The following is a 20,442-nucleotide window of genomic DNA, read 5'->3' on the forward strand; positions in this document are numbered from 1 at the left end:
ACCAATGGACATTTACTGTAAGCGTCCACAACTATCAAGAAAAAAATAACCCCCAAGATCTTTGTGAATTCTTTGCAATGGATACTTGAGGAACTCCCTCAGGTGCATTTAGCATCCTAGGGATTGTTCTGTTGCATAACAAAATTCATACAATTTCTTACAAATAATGTTTGGCCACCAAACAGAAGTCCTAGCAATAGACTTTGATCTGATAATGCCTTGGTGATCAACATGTATTTCAGACAAAACTTTATTTCTCAGTTAACTAGGAATGACTACTTTTAATCCATTCATGATACAGCCTTCTGTTACACTCAACTCGACTCTAATAACGTTATATGGTTTACAACTTTCTTCATTTCCACATAAGTCCCTAACTGTGATTATACTTTCTACCTTCGCAAGTACTGGGTCTTTCTTTGTACATTTAGTAACATCCTTTGCTGTAATGGGTACATCATGAACTGTTAATAAAAGTATACTGTCCTCATACTCTTCTGGACTTGTTTCTACTTGAAATCTAGGTAAAGCATCTGCATTACGCATCTTTGATGTAGGACGATATTCTATATCATAATGATAAGCGACTAACGTGATTGCCCAACGTTGAAGTCTTGTTGCTACTAATGTAGGTAAACTTGCTTTTGAACTCAAAATTGCCTATTAAGGTTTATTGTTTGCAACTAGTGTGAACTTTTTTCTACCATAAAGATACATGTTAAATTTCTTGACTCCAAACACTAATTTTATATTTTTCATTTCAGTTTCCTTTATCCAAAATTGTCCCTCATTAATGACTAGGCCTACCTTTATTTGTATTTCCGACTGCTACCTCATCTGTTATAATCACCCACGTAATTACACTTAAACCAAGTTAATATAGTTTTTAGTTCTGAGGGCAAATTATTTACTAAGGATTAAATATGAGAATCAAAGTTATCTGTAATTATAAGATATGAAAGGGTACATAAGTTTTTTATTCTAAAAATTATAAAAGTTAACATAGGTAGGCCTACTACCGGTAATTATTAATTTTTATTCCCAAAACTAAAATGAGCCATTTTCAAGGAATGACTATTAGTAATATATATTAGTGTTAACAGTTTGCTGTGGCAAATAGTAATAGTTTAGTAATTTTCAAGGAATAAACTATTAGTAATATCATTAGTAGACAAGTTCGCCAGTGGCGAACTGTCCGTAACAGCAAAGTGTTGGGGGCGAACTGTGCGCGGTGAATTGTCCTTATCTGCTGCACTTGAGTTCGAGACCCGCTCAAGTTCAATAGTTTCTAGTAGTGTCTGCCACCTCACCATCCTTGTGTGCTAAGGACATGGGAGGGGGTAGGGGAAGCCAAAAGGTCTACCCGCTTAGTCATTAGCATATATTGCCTGATTGAAGCATGGGTGGAGAGATGCTTTAGCACTGATCATACGTATATATGGTCAGCCTCTCTGGCAATGTCCTGCTATGGCATTGTCACTGTCCCTTGCCTCTGCCACTCATGAGTGACCATTAAAACCTTTCGAAAAACCCTCCCAGAACGGGCTTTAGTTCATATGAGGTGCCAGTTAAGACAACAGCTCCTCTTTTTTGATCATTCACTTTGAAAGACTTTGAAATGACTTATTGATTGAGAACTTACAGCTGGCGTTATAGCACTTATCGATGCTGGAAAATATTTATTTGAACGATAAAGATTTGATGCAAACTGAAATGAAAGTCAATATAATTTCAGAAGGTTTTCCTGTAACCAGTTTTTGTTCTCATTACGTCTCTGTTATTCATAAATGATATGTCTAATAATTATCGTACTTTTACAGCTGGTTATATCCTTTAATGTATATTTCTAAATTTTTAAATATATGTATTTTTGTTTGTTTCTTTATATATATTTTCTTTTATTACATTTACCTCTGCTAACGAAGTTGGAGAGGTTGTGTTTTTGCCATTGTTTGTATGTTTGTGAACAACTTCCTAGACACAATTTTACTCATAGAGTAGTGAAATTTCAGGGCTTAATTGTTATGCTGAAACGTGGAAGAGATTCAATTTTTAAAGTCCTAGTTCAAAGGTCAAGGTCGAGCAAAAGGTCGATCAAATTAACCCAAACTTAACCCCAAGTTCAAACATGGGTGTCACACAGACTTCAAATCCGCCTATGGTCTAATTTGATTCTGGAAAATCAAATTTTACAAGGGATCGTCGAGTCTTTTATGATGGCTGATTTTATTAATAATGTAAGGACAAGAATAGTAGGGAAAGTAAAGATATCAATGTGAATTCAAAGGATGTGAAAAAGCATTTGTTTGTAATAGTAAAGAGACGGTTGTTGAAATCTAATGGTATTGGAAAGAGGAAGAAATTTACAACCGTAAGGCTATGAGGAAACATTGAAGCAAGGAAGCAGAGTTATTGAATGTTAGTATGGAATGTGGGAGAATGGAACTGGCTGAGTAATATGTAATAATCATTTAGGCCATAATGCAATGGATACCTATAAGATTGAAGAAGAGAATTAAGGAGCTTTAACTTTCGATCGACTATATTCTGAGATATTATCACGTTTCAATCTCTGAAGGGTCTCAATTGAAATTAAATTCTAAAGTATGAAAGATTTATATGAGTGTTATGAATTTAAAGACAATTATGCTATAGAAATATTTATCAAACAAGCTACTAAAATAGCAGCAAAATAATAAACGGGAAATACACTTTAACAAAATTCAGAAATTCCCCGCTTGGACGACGGATAAAATCGCAATACTCATTTTTCTTTGAATCAATATTCCGACAAAGAATTCTGAAGAATGCCTAAGCCGTAATTATTTAGACCAAATATATGGAAATTCAGAGGCAAAGTAATTGGTTAGATGCTAAGCTACAACCCAAGTTGGAAAGGCAGAATGCTATAAACCCGAGGGCTCCAACAGGGAAAATAGCCTAGTGAGGAAAGGAAATAAGGAAATTACAAGAAAGGTAATTAATAACATAAAATATTTTAAGAACAGTAACAACATTAAAATAGATATTTCATATATAAACTATAAAAACTTTAAAAAAAGCAAGAGGAAGAGAAATAAGATAGAATAGTGTGCCCGAGTGTACCCTCAAGCAAGAGAACTTTACCCCATGACTGAGAAAGGCCATGACACAGAGGCTATGACACTATCCAAGACCAGAGAACAATGGTTTGAATTTGGAGTGTCCTTCTCTTAGAAGGGCTGCTACCATAGCTAAAGAGTCTCTTCTACCCTTAACTAGAGGAGAGTAGCCACTGAACCACATTGCACTAGTTAACCCCTGAGCAAAGAAGAGTTGTTTGGTAATCTCAGTGTTGTCAGGTGTATGAGGACAGAGGAGAATATGTAAAGAATAGGCCTGGCTATTCGGTGTTTGTGTAGGCAAGGGAAAAATGAGCCGTAACCAAAGAGAAGGATCCAATATAGTACTGTCTCGCCAGTCAAAAGACCCAATAACTCTCTAGCGGTAGTACCTCAATGGGTGGTTGGTATCCTGGCCAACCTACTACCTAACATATTAATCACACTAGTGCTATTCCTAAATTCACTATAACCCATTATTACTGCATCAATATGAGTTGCCATTTGAAAATCCTTTTGCGACTCACTTTATCTCGACTAATAATGGCTCTATTTACATAATTCTATGTACTGGGTGTGACAAGAAATATTTGGTCAAATTGGAAAACTGCTTGATGATCAAATCAAACAACATTGTTATGCAGTTAGGACAGGACAAATGTCTATAAAAATAGTACTCTATGTGTCCAAATGAATTATTTTAACCACTGTATTGACTGGTAAAACTAGGAGATTGTATTTTGTGAAAAAAAGTTGTAAAAAGAAATATTATTAAATCTGATTTTATTAAATATTTTAGTAATAGAATTTTAAATCTTAGCTCTGGTCTTTTTAAATTAGACACGTATCTTGTTAATGAAATTGAAGGGAATTACAATGTAAACCTTTAGTTCGAAGATTGTTACATTACTAGCATTTTATTATATAAAGATAATTGTTTATTATAATTACCTACACACATTGATGATGCTTTGCTGGTTTGTGGCTTTCCTTTTTTATTTTGTTAGGTTTCTGGTTTGTATGATTTTATTTTCCAAGTGTACGTTTAACAAAATAGCGCTTGGTACCTGGTCTTTTACTTGGCTGTTTCCTGGGAATTTTACTCTTGAATATTTGTCACGTGAAGTTTTCTGACTAATAAGTAATATATATATATATATATATATATATATATATATATATATATATATATACGTATATATATATATATATATATATATATATATGTATGTATAAATATATATATATATATATATATATATATATATATATGTATATATATATATATATATATATATATATATATATATATATATATATATATATATATATATATGTAAATATAAACTATTTACAAAGGGGGCTACGATATGAAAGGAATTCCCAATACGAACGTCGTCAAACATCTATAGGTGTCATTTCCAAGTTGACCTTCCTTAGCGCGAGTCTCAGTGTCAAGTTTCATACATGGTTTTCTCCTAAATCTCGTATTTTGTTTTATTTATTTATTTATTTTTTTCATTCTAACGGGTTCGGTCACTTGGAAGGCTAGACGAAGTGAAGCAAGTGAAAGTGATGTGCAATACTCAGTGGCCATATCCTAACTTCCAGTGTCTTCTCTCACTCCATCTTTGGGACCAAAAAAGACTTTCTGCGAAAATCGAGGAGATGGAATTGATTGATTACCCGGTCTCTGCCAAAATGCAACCTTATTATCGTAGCTTATAAAGTTTTATAAGAATGCATGTGCTCCACATGGGACTATGCAACACCCCCCCCCCTCTCTCTCTCTCTCTCTCTCTCTCTCTCTCTCTCTCTCTCTCTCTCTCTCTCTCTCTCTCTCTCTCTCGTTTAAACTTAAGAAGTTGAATTGAAGATCAGTTCACAATTTTATTTCAGTCAAAATAAAACTTATAGAATGCAGTATAGTTTTGAACCGTATGAAAGTAAGGGGATTGTTATTAGAATTAAGTGTATAACTTGTATTACATAACGATTCGTAAATAATTGGAAGTTCTGAATACAAAGGATGGTCAGAATAATATAAAACCTTACATTGCACGCGCAGCAAACTAATTAAGGATAAGGAATTTAATAAGTTGTAATTCTTTGTCCAATAAGTTAAGATGAGAGTCTTGCGTTGAAGACTAGATAGGAAATGAGTTTCCAAAACCGGGTAAAGAAAATAAATTAAAATGTTTCCTCAATGCAGAGTACCATCGAAAAATCCTTATTTTTTTTGTAATATTAAAAAGAGGCAGACCAAATATGTTTTTCATAACCGAATTTGGAATCAAGATGAACACCTAGAATCTTAACTGAGCAGCATTTTATCTAAAAACATTTTTAATGAACAGAGCTCAGTGGGGATGACCCATCGACTTCTTCATAGTCATATAATACTTCGTCCAACTTAATCCTATTTCACATAGATCTCTGTAGAGTGACTGTAGAGGGATTCAGCAACCACGAGTCTAACCAGAGAGATTGAGTTAATGCAAAAACTGTTATCATCTGCACAAGCAACAAACATTCTTTCAGCATTCAAGAACACCATCATGTGAAACACCAGCTACTAAATTCCTTTAATAATATGGAGTTCATCAACATCTCCTTGCAATATATTTGCTAAAAATTCAATAATAATACTAAGAAATGACTCACCAACGGACATCTGCTTGAGTTAGGAAACAAAGTCCGAATGATTAAGACAGTAAAAAGCAGCAATTCAATCAAGAAGAATCAAGCAAACTGTGACCACAAACAAAAGAATTCTGTAGGAGATTAGCGATTGTAAGAAGAAGATTGGAATCTTCTAGTCTTTTTTTTTTCTTTTTTTTTTTAAACCTAAATATTATTATTACTTTATTGACTTAATATTACAAACACTTACAAAGGTAAATATAAATCCTTTACTAAATAAATTGTATACAATAATCTTGCACAAGACAGATTTGCTTTAAGAAAAATATTATGTCCACAGAAATATATAAACAAGCAAACAATTTTCCGATTAATAACATAGTAATACAACTCCAAATCTATTTATTATAATTAGTTCTTATAGCAATCCGGGATTTCATATAAGTAATTACAAAGATATATTGGATTTCCTTCATTCAACAAGTTTACAATGTCCGAATAATCAAGGTTAGGATAATTCGCGCTTTAGTGTGCAGTAAGCGGCCAGTGTAATAGTACATGTTCCTCATCTTTTACCTGATTTTCCGTAAATACACAAATACGGAACTCATAATGGATCCTACTCCACCTTCCTAATTCAATTTTCAAACTATGTGACACCAGTCTTATCCTTTTTAAAGCTTGTCTCTTGTAATCAGGAACATACATTTCTCCTTTATTCACTCTGTGATGTAATAGTTCCCAGTTAAGTTTTGACCTATATGTAATATACTTCGTTGCATTTAAAGGTTTATCTCTTATTAATGACCGAATATTTCCTAATGACTGTCCGCTATTTTCTTCCCTTACATAACTCTAAAAATGTGTAACCTGGTGTAATGTTACTCCTACACATATTAAATACAAAATGAAATGGTTTCTCCAAATCTACATTATCTAATTTAGATGCTAAGAAATTTTTCCTTCTTTTCCTAATATCATGTTGTACAGTGTTTAGACCTATCTCAACTAAGCACATATGTACCGATATATTGCTTCTAACACCAAGTAGTATTCTTTCTAGTTTACTGTAAGTCTTTTCTATGCCTCCAACATTCAACGTTAACCAACTTTCAGAACTGTATAACAGGGATGATATTATAGCTGCATGAAATACTTTCATCTTTTATCAGAATGGCATGGTTGTGTTTACAGCACAAAATATGGCAAACTTGGTAACCAACGAAGATGATGGCCTATCTTGTGCATCAAGTACAGATTTCATTTTTGCATCGTCTAAAAAATAAGCCTTAGATACAAATACTGAGAGCAATATTCAACTTCTACGTTACCAGACAGGAATGACTTTCTATCATTTTTATCTCCATTAATATCAAAATATTAAGTCTTGGATGAGTTATCCCGCATGCCATACTCTTTACAATCGTCCAATAACACTTCAAACTTTTTCATACACATTTTGCGAGATGTTGCGAGTATAACCTTGTCGTCCATCAGAAGCAAGGCATGTAATCCTCCCAAAAAACCATCAGTTCCTATTCTTTCTTTGATTACCTTTATTATTTTATCTATATAAATCACAAATAACAAACAACTCGTTGGTGCCCCTTGTAGCACTCCAATTGACGATTCCACAGTAACAAACTTTAAGATGTTTTTTTGTACATTTGTACATACCCTGGATTGCTAAAAGCATGAATTTACCGCACCCTATCGACTTCAAGTGCATTTTTTTTTTCTAGGCACTTTATTATATGCCTTACTGTAGTCCTCAAACAACGTATACAGCTTCTTTTTCTTGTATTGGAAAAAATCGATTAATGAATATAAAGACATCCCCTTCCCTTTTGCGCAACTGCCTGGCACTTATCAGTAGAACACCATAGTGATAATCTATTCATTAGCAGCATTTCATATATCTTGGCAATTGTATTTATGATACTAATTCTCCGACAATTGCTACAATCAAATATACTTCCTTTTTTGAACAAGGTTATCAGTTTATTACTACTCCAATACAAACGATAACATGTAAACAGGAATATTTAGCTAAAAATTGTAAGAAAGAACAGTTTCCATGAAATAGGTAAGGCTGTAAATAACCCAGGACATATCCCAATAAAACCCCTATTTTTCTTCAAACTCACCATCACACATTCTAATTCTCGGAATATAGGGTGCACCACTAGCGTCAGAGTTTTCCTCACCCTGGATGACATTAGGATTCAATAATTCCTCAAAATGAGCTTTAAACTGGGCATCCTCTGGGCCTTCATCACTTTTATCTGAAACATTCCCCTTCCAATCTATGACACGCCAACTCACCTTCGAGTCATCACGACTTAGCAAGCGTTTCCACCGAGGGTGTCTTTGGTCCCATTCATATTGATTATTTGGAGATTATTTTGAGTTGGAGCTCAGGGCCTCCAACAGGGAAAGTAGCCCTGTGAGGAAAGGAAACAAGGAAAATTAGAATAGCTTAAGAACAGTAACAACATTAAAATAAATATATCTTATATAAACTATAAAAACTTTAGCAAAACAAGAGGAATAGAAATAAGATGGAATAGTGTGTCTGAGTGTACCCTCAAGCAAGAGAACTCTAACCCAAGACAGGGTACAGAGGCTATGGTACTGCTTCAAGACTAGAGAACAATGGTTTGATTTTGAGAGTGTCATTCTCCTAGAAGAGCAGCTTACCATACTTACCATAGCTAAAGAGTCTCTTCTACCCTTAGCAAAGGGAAAGTAGCCACTGAACAATTACGCTGCAGTAGTTAACCTTTTGGGTGAAAGAAGAATTGTTTAGTAATCTCAGTGTTGTCATGTGTATGAAGAAAGGAAAATCTGTAAAGAATAGGCCACACTATTTGGCGTATGTTTAGGTAAAAGGAAAGTGAACCGTAACCAGAGAGAAGGATCCAATGTAGGATTGTCTGACCAGTCAAAGGATCCCATAACTCTCGAGCAATAGTATCTCAACGGGTGGCTGGTGCCCGGCTAATATACTACTTATCCTCTGTCAAAGGAACCATCTTTTGGTGTTATGAACTCATTCACTTGATCATCAGTTATCTAATCTCATTTCTACGTTTTTATTTTTTTCATATTTGTAAAAGGTTTCCATTATCAGTTGCTTATTGTTTGATGGAAGACAAGTTAGAATCGACTCCCAGATCTGGAAAAAAAAATGGTTATCTGTTCAAAATATGAGTACTCCCTATTTGTATGAGAGAGAGAGAGAGAGAGAGAGAGAGAGAGAGAGAGAGAGAGAGAGAGAGAGAGAGAGAGAGAGATAGTACAAATATAAGAATTTCTATATGATAGCCATTGAAAAATGTATGGTGTCTATTCTGAATGGATTTTATGTCTCTATTTTCTGAGCTTAGTTAACGGCCAATAGATACGTAATATGATCATGAATAAACTAGTCAAACGTGACTCACTGATATATTGCTTTAATGAACCGATTTTCTTATCTTATTGCGATTTTACTTCATTCTCTATCATATGATATAAAGAAGAGCAGGATGTTGTCCTTGGCTGGAAATAAGAGGTCGATCTAGTTATAAACCGGATTAGGGTCCCTTTCCTTAAAGACGTTGGGATATATAAGGGGACAGGTGGACGTCAGGGAGGCAGTTGACACATTGGCCTCTCTGAATCAACAGCAATCATGAGGTTCCTCCTACTTTGTAAGTGTTTTGTTCTTCCGTTATGTAATTACTATGTAATAGAGCCAGTTTCTCTTTACTGATAGAAGAAGAATATATCAATTACACATTCCAATATCTTATATTAAGTGTTAAGGGAGTGTGTAAATTTTCAAAAGATTCTAGATACAGTAAAGAACTATTTTATGTTACTTGTAAATTATCATTAATATTGAATCGCATTACTATTAGAGTGATTTCCTTAAATTCTATAAAGCTAAAGATTAATAACACTAATACAATTTCTGTTTTTGATATTAGCAGTTACAGTTGCTCTTGCTGCTGGACAACAGTTCCAGCAACGTCTGGAACTCAATAATCCAGCTGTCAGGCTTGCTGGTCCGGGATTCTTCCAGCAAGGAAGCTCCTTCAGATCTGGTTCCGATTTTGGCAATAGCAACAGAAATAATCAGTTCCAGAATTTAGGCTCAAACATTCAGTCTACTACTGTTTCGAACAACAGAAATATTGAGTCATTTACTAGGCTCCAGAATGATAATCAGTTCCAGTCTGGAAGAACAACTTTCCAGCAAAACCAGCAAAACAACTTAAATTCCTTTGATGTTGAAAACCAAAATAGGCTCGAGGGTCAAGCTTATCAACAAAACCAACAAAATACATTCACACCCGGTGCATTCCAACAAGACAGTGGAAATCAATTCCAATCTACCAGCAGTGTAAGCACGTCTGAGATCAACAATGGAATCAGCTTTGATTTGAACCAAGGAAATCGTGATAATCGTCCCCAGACTTTCTCTGATAACCAACAAGAGACCAGAAGGAACCTTCTCACACCAATCAACATCCAGTTGACGCCCTCACTTCGCATCCAGGCCCAGCAGGCACCAAACTCTTTCTTGCAGACTGATAGGAATCAACAGAATGTTGATAACCGATTCCAGCAAACTGGATTTACTACAAGAAGGTTAAACAACAACAACAACAACAACATCCAGTTCAATGCCAACAGCCAGGTTTCATTAAGAGGACAAACACAGTCAAGCAACAGTTTACAGTTGAACACTGGTTCGTCCTTCAACCAGGGCGGTGACGAGGTGAGTGGGGTTTTCGAGCCTTTGAACCTGCCCTCGGGTGCCACCCGTTTGCTTGGCAGTATCTCTTCCTCCTTCAGCTGCACCAACCGACCTTACGGCTACTACGCAGACCAAGACAACGCCTGTCGTGTCTTCCACGTTTGCAACCCAGCTCTCTTCTCTGACGGCAAAATAGAAACCTACCAATACAGGTAAGGAAAGGAAGTTTTCAAAAATGGATTATATATATATATATATATATATATATATATATATATATATATATATATATATATTTACATATATATGTATATATATATATATATATATATATATATGTGTATATATATATATATATATATATATATATATAAATATATATACATGTATATGTATACATATATATATATGTGTATATATATATACATATATATATGTATATATATACATACATATATATATATATATATATATATAATAGTGTATATCTTTTCTATATAGTATTGATTAAGTGTCTGGCCCTACCTATCAATCTATGTGTGTACTTATCTGTATGTATATATATATATATATATATATATATATATATATATATATATATATATATATATATATATATATATATATATAATTATATATATATATCATCAACATCATCTTCTCCTCATACGACTATTGACGATAAGGGCCTCGATTTGATTAAACCAGTCCTCTGTATCTTCAGCTTTTAAATCAGTACTTCTCCATTTATCATCTTCAACTTCACGGTTCATAGTTCTCAGTTATGTAGGCCTGGGTCTTCCACCAAGATCTCATCCACATATGGCACTAGAGTAATCTCTCTTAGAGTTTTATTTATAATTTTTTCCTGCCATTCAACTCCCCATATTCTTTTGAGGGCTTTGTTCTCAAATCGAAAAAATCGGTAAGATATTGTTTCATTGTTATACCATGACTCATATCCACACAGTAGCACTGATCTCATTAAAATGATATATAGATTGATTTTTATATATAATTTTCAGGCCATTTGATTTCGTAATTTCACTTAACTGAGCCATTGTCCAATTTGATTTTTTTCAATATTTCATTAAACTCAATTTCTAAAGACCTTGTATCAGAGATCGTAGTTCCTAAATATTGAAATGATTCCATCTCATTAATCCTTTTTCCGTCCTATGATATTTCATATTTTACGGAATATTCCGTTCCCATGCTCTCTGTCTTTCTTCTATTCCTCTTGAGCCCAACCTTATGTGATATTGCATTCATTCTTGTAAGCAAGCATTATAAATCATGTGCTGTTCTGCTAATAAGGACAGCGTCATGAGATACTGTAAGTCAGCTAATTTCCTATTACCAATCCAGCCCAATGCTTCACCACCATCCCTAACTCTTCAGTGCATTACAAAATCTATGAGGAAGATAAATAACATAGGTGACAACATATTCTATTGGAGTACTCCACTGCTCATTGCAAATTCATTTGATAGACTCCATTAATATTAACTTCGTACTTGCTATGAACAGACTTAATCAAATTTTCATATTAATGAGGACTCCTCACAAAATTGGGGGGTGCACACTATCAAAAGTTTTTGTCATGTTATGCCTCTGTTACGATAGCAATAAGTCAGGTCTCCCTTTTCAGCCCTTTTCACCAACACTCATAGCTCCCATTCATCAGGTTTAGCCTCTTCATGCCCCATTCTACAAAATAATTTGGAAAGTATTTTGAGAGCTACTTAATTTTCGGCCAATATCATTTCAGTAGTTATTTCAACGTATCCATGGGTTTCCGTCTCTTTAGTTTTTTAATGATAGGTTCGACTTCAATCAAACAAAATTCCTTCATGGGCACATCAAGGTCTTCCCTAGATTCATTTATGTCAATCAGATTATTCTCTTCCTATTTCCTTCTTATGACCTCACTAAAGTGTTCCGTCTAACGTTGCCTTTCTTCATCTTCTGTTGTTATAATACATCCATCTCTCTTTTTCATGGGTAGGCTATATGTTTCTTCTTCTGCTTTTCCCCCGATGAGATTTCATTAATAATTCATTGAGCAATTCTTACACTATAGCCACTCCCTGAATTTTTGGCTTTGTCAGCCTCATCTGCATTCCCGTATAAATATTCACTCCATATTATTTCTGGTCACGCTGATGGGCATTGCCAGACATGTGACTACTAAGATAGTCCCTGCTCCTGCGTATGGGGATGAGGAGCAGTCATACACTGATGTGAGTGGTTGTAGTTAGGAATGGGGGAGTAGGTGGGAATTTTTGAGCCTGTGTGTGCGTGTGTTTGCATCTATATTAAAGTAATTAGCCATAATTTTTCACGTATCACGTACACTAATATATTTAAATATATATGAATATATATATATATATATATATGTATTTATATATAGGTATATATATATATATATATATATATATATATATATATATTTGTGTGTGGTTATATATATGTATACATATATATACGCATATATATATATATATATATATATATATATATATATACTGTACAGTATATATATATATATATATATATATATATATATATATATATATATATATATATATATATATATATACTGTACAGTATATATATATATATATACATATATATATATATATATATATATATATATATATCATCTCCTCCTACGCCTATAGATGCAAAGGCCCTCGGTTAGAATTCGCCAGTCGCGTCTATCTTGAGCTTTGAATTGAATACTTCTCCATTCATCATCTCCTACTTCGCGCATCATAGTCCTCAGCCATGTAGGCCTGGATCTTCTAACTTTTCTAGTACCTTGTAGAGACCAACTGGATGTTTGATAACCTAATCTCTCTTGGGGAGGGTGAAAAGCATGCCCAAACCATCTCCATCTACCCTTCATCATGATCTCATCAACATATGGCACTCGAGTCGTTACCAGTCCACTGCAAAACAAAGGCATCAGACATGCTCATCCAGTGCTGTCTGTTCATAGTCTTACTATGCCAGTCTATACCCAATAATATTTTTAGCTTGTCAATCCATTGAATTTCTTCCTCTTCTTGTTTGTTTTTGCAGTTTCTTGTAACACGTTCTATTATTCTTAACGTCTATGAATTACTTGACATTCTCATTATATTTCCTGCATTCGTGCATTTTTTTTTGTGTTATTAGAATATCCTTTACTTTTATTTGCTCTCGTATCCAAGTTGCTCTTTTTTGTCTTAGTGTTAATCTAATCATTATCCTTCCCGTAGCTCTTTGAGTTGTAACTAGTTTATATTTTTAGTAAGGAAACAAGTTTCTGATGTATAAGTTGAGAATGGTAGGACCATTTTGTTGAATACTTTTATTTTATAGAAATTGCCATTTCATGACATAATTTTGTTTACCAAAGTTCTCCAGCCCATGCTAATCCTTCTTTCAATATCGGTGCCATATCACTGTAAAACACTTACTTTCTGTCCTTAGTACACATTTTCATAACAATCTCTAGAGGTTCGCCATAAGCCTTATTTGTTGTCACTCTTCATTTTCATTAAACATTATCTCAAATCCACTAATATTCATTTTCAGTCCTATATTTCACTTTTTTTCTATTTCAAATCTTCAGACACCTTTTGCTCTTTCTTACATAATTCACTAAAGACAGCTATGATATCTGCAAATCTTAAATTGTTAAAGTAATCCCCACTATGTTAATTTCTATATTTTCCCAATCTCTCTCTCTCTCTCTGTCTGTCTCTCTCTCTCTCTCTCTCTCTCTCTCTCTCTCTCTCTCTCTCTCTCTCTCTCTCTCTCTCTACATATATATATATATATATATATATATATATATATATATGTATATATATATATATATATATATATATATATATATATGTATATATATATATATATATATATATATATATATATATATATATATATATAAAATGTACATACATATATGAATATACATACACAAACACACACACACACACACACACACATATATATATATATATATATATATATATATATATATATATCTCATCTCATCTCATCCTACGCCCATTAACGCAAATGGCCTTAGTCAAATCTCGCCATTCGATTTATCTTGAGCTTTTAAATCAATACTTCTCCAATCATCATCTCTTGCTTCACATTGCATTGTACTCAGCCATGTAGGGCATGTCCAAACCATCTCCAGCAATCCCCCACCATGATCTCGTCCACATACGGCACTCGAGTAATCTCTCTTATAGTTTCATTTCAAATCCTGTCCTGCCATTTAACTTCCAATATTCTTCGGTCTTTGTTCTCAAATCTACAAAATCTGTTGGATATTCTTTCATTGTCATACAACGACTCATATTCATACAGTAGCACCGATCTCACTAAACTGATATTTAGCCTGATTTTTATATGTAATTTCAGGCGATTTATTTATAAATTTTACTTAACCGAGCCATTGCCTGATTTGTTTTTTTCAATCTTTCATTAAGCTCCAATTCTAGATCATAGTTCCTAAATATTTAAATGATTCCACCTTGTTAATCCTTTCTCATTCCAATGATATTGCATTGCATATTCCGTTCTCATCATCACTGTCTTTCTTTGATCTATCTTGAGCCCAACCCCATATGATATTTTATGTATTCTGGTAGACAAGCTTTGTACGTCCTGTGGTGTTCTGCTAATAAGCACAGCGTCATTAGTATACTCTGGGTCAGGTGATTTCCTATTACTGATCCGGTCCAATCCTTCTCCACCATCCTCATCTGTTCTATGTATTACAATATCCACGAGGGGGATAAACAACATAGGTGACAGCACATTCCCTTGGAGTACTCCACTGTTCACTGGAAATTCATTTGATAGGACTCCACTATTATTATTATTATTATTATTATTATTATTATTATTACTTGCTAGGCTACGACTCTACTTAGAAATGCAGTAAGCCCAGGGGCTCCAACAGGAAAAATAGCCCATTGAGGAAAGGTAACGAGGAAAAATAAAAAAAATTAAGAATAGTGACATTGAAATAAATATTTTCTATATAAACTATTTAAACCTGATAAAACAAGAGGAAAAGGAATAAGATAAAATAGTGTGTACCTTCAAGCAATAGAAATCCAAACCAAAATAGTGTAAGACCATGGTACAGATGCCATGGCACTACCCAAGACTAGAGAACAAGGATTTGATTTTGGAGTGTGCTTCTCCTTGAAGAGCTGCTTACCATAGCTAAAGAGTCTCTTCTACCCTTACCAAGAGAGTAGTCGCTGACAATTACAGTGCATTAGTTATCCCCTTGGGTGAAGAAGAATTGTTTGGTAATCTCAGTTTTGTCAGGTGTATGAGGACAAAAGGTGTATATGCAGGCAAATGGAAAGTATATATATATATATATATATATATATATATATATATATGTATATATATATGTATATGTAAATGTGTATATATATATATATGTATATATATATATATATATGTATATATATATATATATATATATATATATATATATATATATATATATATATATGTGTGTGTGTGTGTGTTTGTGTGTGTGTATTTAGGTACGTGTGTGTATATGTACATGTTTATATTCATATATGTATATATATATACATACATATATATATATATATATATATATATATATATACATATATATATACATCATATATATATATATATATATATATATAAACTGTATTTATGTGGGTATATATGTGTGTTTGGGTGTGTGTGTGTGTGTATATATACATATGTATATATATGTACATAAATATATATATATATATATATATATATATATATATATATATATGAATATATATATATATAAATATATATATATATATATATATATATATATATATATATATATATGTGTGTATGTATATATATAGACATAAAGTATATATATGTATATATATATATATATATATATATATATATATATATACATATGTGTGTGTGGGCATGTGTTTGTCTGAACGCGTGTATGCAAGGGCAGTAAGCTTCGATCTCTCCATAATTCAACTTTCTCTCTTTGCTCATTATAGCTTCATGTGCGGCGAAGGCACCGTCTTTGACCAAAGCGAGATGACCTGCAAGGTGGATTATGATGCCACCCCTTGCCAGGAGGCTGCCAACTTCTACTTCAGGAACGAGCAGTTTGGTCGTTTGGAGGACAAGAACTAAAAGGTTTAATATGCAATGAAGAAAGAAATTTGCCATCATAATTATTATCCAGAGTCAGATGAATGTTATACATTCAAAGAGGGTAAGTGATCAAATTGGCCATATGAGGAATTACTGTGTATCATTGTGAAGTTATTCGCAATAAACAGATAAACTTTTACTGGAGTTTCAATTGAATGTTAAAGCACTATTATGTATATCCTTATATGTTGCTTATGATAACGATTAAAGTTATTACAGATGTAAATATGTAGGCTAGATGGTGGATTACAACGACATAAATGACGATCCAAGTCGTACAAAATATCTTAAGGTGGCAATAATTGATTCGAATTCGTCTTCGTTTAGTTATAGAATTGTGTCTTAGCAATAGAAAGAATGCACAAGTCCCGTCCCCCCTAAAAATACAGTCTCAGGTGAAGGAAATCGTTAACTGATTTGTGGTGTTGAGTGATAAGTGTTCCTCTGAACATGAAAGTTATAATATTTAGAAGCGCTGATCGAAGATGTTACTGCGCACTGAACCGGTATTCGTTGAAGTCGTTGGAAAAATTCCAGATCGGTTCCAAAGGGATAGATCAGGACACTGGGAATGTCGTGTGATATCACTTCCTTAACATGTCCTCGGAAACAAATAATATTATGGCTGGCGGAATATGTGGGAGACATTTTTCAACACGTGACGTTTCTCCTTAAGTTTCTTAATAGAGCTTCAGCACAGAGGTTTGAGGGTAGATAAAACAGATACCTATGATTTCACACTAAGGAATATGGAGGATCACCTAGAACCAGCAGGAATAGTAGTCTGTGCGTGTTTTAATGGTGCCCCATGAACATGCCTAAAAATGGGTCTGAAAAATATAAATCAGATACCAATTTTTTGACACTATTGCATTTGCACCCAAATTTGTATAAAGAATAAAAAATAGATACATTTTCTTGCTATACGCCTGCCAGACCCCTCTAAAAGGCCTAAAACTTAAGGCTAGGGTAGACAAGATCGCTACCAAGAAAAATTGGTTCTAAACAATCAGATACAGATTTAGCAACACAAAAAAGGTGTATCAGAAATTTTGCCCATTGTATATACAATGTCAGACATCCCTGTTATGTAGTCCTAAGCTCTATGGTTTACCTAGGTATTAGGTTTCTTCTTGATATAGTTTTCCATATTATTATTATTGGTAGCCAAGCTACAACCCTAGCTGGAAAAACAAGATGCTACAAGTCCAAGGGCTCTAATAGAGAAAAATAACCTAGTGAGGAAAGGAAATAAGGTAATAAATAAACGATATGAGAAATAATGAACAAGTAAATAAAATATTTTAGAAACAGAAACATCAAAATATATATTACATACATAAACTATATAAACACTTATGTCAGCATGTTCAACATGAAAATATTTACTGCCAGTTTGAACAATTGAAGTTCTACCGATTCAACTGATCTTCTCTGGTCTTACCTGTAAAATGTGAATCATTAGTTTTGCATCAATCACATTTTATTTATCCATTTTTGGTACGAAAAATGATGATCGTTGTATTCTAAAATCTCTTTATTGTAAGATGATATCGTAAACCAATGTTTAAGGCACCGTTGACGAAGAGTTCTTATTCTCTCGGAGTCTCTGATTTGAACTGACATAATTTGTGTCACAAATAATACATAATACAAAATTAACAAATGAGCATCACTACAAAATATTTTCATCTAATATGCAGTACAAAGATAAGAAAAATCATATTCTATCTTTCAGGCAATTTATACAGGATTGAATACTTTATAACAATGCTGCAATACTTATGATTAAAGTTGAAACATGTTCTATCAGTGCAACATTACTTTTAATACATGTAATGCTTATGGTATTACAGTATAAATTACACATAATACATAACAGCCTCCTTCCCCTTAACGTGTTATTGTACAAACCTTTACACATTCAATTTCTCGGGTGGATTACCTGTTTTCATCCTATTGGGAAGTACTCTATCCTCATCCTCTACTGGTGCATGAACAGACTGAATCTACATTCGATGTTTGAGCATCTTGGCTAACATTCGATTTATTTGATCTAATTAATTCTGTAAATTTTCTATTTTTAATATTTGAGTAATGTACTGAATTTCTATCTAATGGTTTTCATTAATCAATATGACGTTTTACAACATTTCAACCAACACGAACATCATAATGTAAATTTCCTAACTCTTAAAATGTCTCCTGGTACCCACTTCTCTTAGTTATTGTATGGTCTTACCATGACATTAGCTACGGGAGGGGGGGGGGGGTGTCTACCTTTTTGAAGATTTCCCACTTGTTTATACACTTTCTTTTCTGAAGCCTTTTGCACACTTTGATACAGCACATCTAACTTACACCTGATCCTCCTCCCCATCAACAAATCTGATGGTGACACAACTGTTGTGGTTTGCGCTGTTGTTCTATATAACAATAGGAACTTTGATACATAAAAATATCTTACTCAAATTTTCTTTTCTACACTTCATGTTATGCTTTGAAGAAATCTATCATCTTCTACCTCAGTGAAAGGATGATATGTTACTGAAAATGTATGCTTAATACTATTTACATTACAAATCTCTTTAATCTTTTGTAAGGTAAACTGTGGATCATTATCTGTTACAATTCTCTCTGGAATACCATGTGTTAAATACATTTGCATTAATTCTCTTACAGTTGCATAAGATGTTGCCTTCCTGGAATTACCTCTGGACATTTAATGTTAGCGTCCACAATTATCAAGAAAAAATAACTCAAAAAAAGGACCTGCAAGATTTATGCGAATTCTTTGCCATGGATACTTGAGTAACTCCCACAGGGGCATTTAGCATTTTGAGGATTGTTCTTTTGCATAGCAAAATTCATACAATTTCTTACAAAAAATTCAATATTTTTATTTACACCTGGCCACCAGACAAAAGTCCTTGTAATAGACTTTGATGTGACAATGCCTTGGTGATCAACATGTTTTTCAGACAAAATTTTATTTCTCATTTAACTAGGAATAACTACTCTTAATCCATTCATGATACAGCCTTATGTTACTCCCAACTCGACTCAAATAACGTTATATGGTTTACAACTTTCTTCATTTCCACACAAGTCCCTAACTGTGATTAAACTCTAATACCTTTGCAAGTACTGGGTCTTTCTTTTTACATTTAGCAATATCCTTTGGTGTAATGGGTACATCATAAAGTGTTACTAAAAGTATACTGTCCTCATACTCTTCTGGTGCTTTGTCTTACTAAAATCTAGGTAAAGTATCTGCATTATCGATCTTTGATGTAGGATGATATTCTACATCATATTGATATGCGGCTAACGTAATTGCCCAACGTTGCAGTCTTGCAGCTACTAACGTAGATAAACTTGCTTTCCAACTCAAAATTGCCAATAAAGGTTTATAGTTTGTAACTAGTGTGAACTTTTTCCTATCATAAAAATTCATATGAAATTTCTTAACTCCATACATTAATGTAGTATTTTTTCTTTTTCGTTTTCTTAATCCAAAATTGGCTCTCATTAATGACTAGGCCTACCATTATTCCTACTGCTACCTCATCTGTTATAAACACCTACGTAATTACACTTAAACCAAGTTGATATAGTTTTTAGTTCTGAGGGGAAATTATTTACTAAGGCTTCAATATGAGAATCAAGGTCATCCGCAATTATAAGATATGAAAGGGTACGTAATTTTTTATTCTA

At 33.3% G+C, this 20,442-nt stretch overlaps 2 protein-coding genes across 2 annotated transcripts; one reads left to right on the forward strand and one right to left on the reverse strand.

Moving 5' to 3' along the window:
- Positions 1-261: 261 nt before the first annotated feature.
- Positions 262-8,080, reverse strand: LOC137643053 (uncharacterized). Its single transcript, XM_068375905.1, has 4 exons — positions 8,070-8,080; positions 6,321-6,501; positions 1,643-1,708; positions 262-660 (listed from the first exon to the last, which is right to left on the reverse strand). The coding sequence occupies exons 1-4, from the start codon at positions 8,078-8,080 to the stop codon at positions 262-264; spliced, it is 657 nt and encodes a 218-aa protein (XP_068232006.1).
- A 1,292-nt stretch (positions 8,081-9,372) lies between these two features.
- Positions 9,373-16,862, forward strand: LOC137642114 (putative uncharacterized protein DDB_G0286901). Its single transcript, XM_068374664.1, has 3 exons — positions 9,373-9,439; positions 9,719-10,703; positions 16,566-16,862. The coding sequence occupies exons 1-3, from the start codon at positions 9,421-9,423 to the stop codon at positions 16,702-16,704; spliced, it is 1,143 nt and encodes a 380-aa protein (XP_068230765.1). The 5' UTR covers positions 9,373-9,420; the 3' UTR covers positions 16,705-16,862.
- Positions 16,863-20,442: the final 3,580 nt, after the last annotated feature.

This window comes from Palaemon carinicauda, chromosome 6 (genome assembly GCF_036898095.1).
Source record: "Palaemon carinicauda isolate YSFRI2023 chromosome 6, ASM3689809v2, whole genome shotgun sequence".
Taxonomy (NCBI): domain Eukaryota; kingdom Metazoa; phylum Arthropoda; class Malacostraca; order Decapoda; family Palaemonidae; genus Palaemon; species Palaemon carinicauda.

Bases quoted from the DNA above. Each gene is read 5' to 3' on its own strand.
- LOC137642114 (XM_068374664.1), top strand. The intron at 10,704-16,565 runs GTAAGGAAAGGA...TGCTCATTATAG, and splicing joins ATAGAAACCTACCAATACAG to CTTCATGTGCGGCGAAGGCA.
- LOC137643053 (XM_068375905.1), bottom strand. The intron at 1,709-6,320 runs GTAAAAGATGAG...CTTTCATTTCAG, and splicing joins GTGTATTTACGGAAAATCAG to TTTGCATCAAATCTTTATCG. The intron at 661-1,642 runs GTAAGTTCTCAA...AAACCTTAATAG, and splicing joins TAAGTGCTATAACGCCAGCT to GCAATTTTGAGTTCAAAAGC.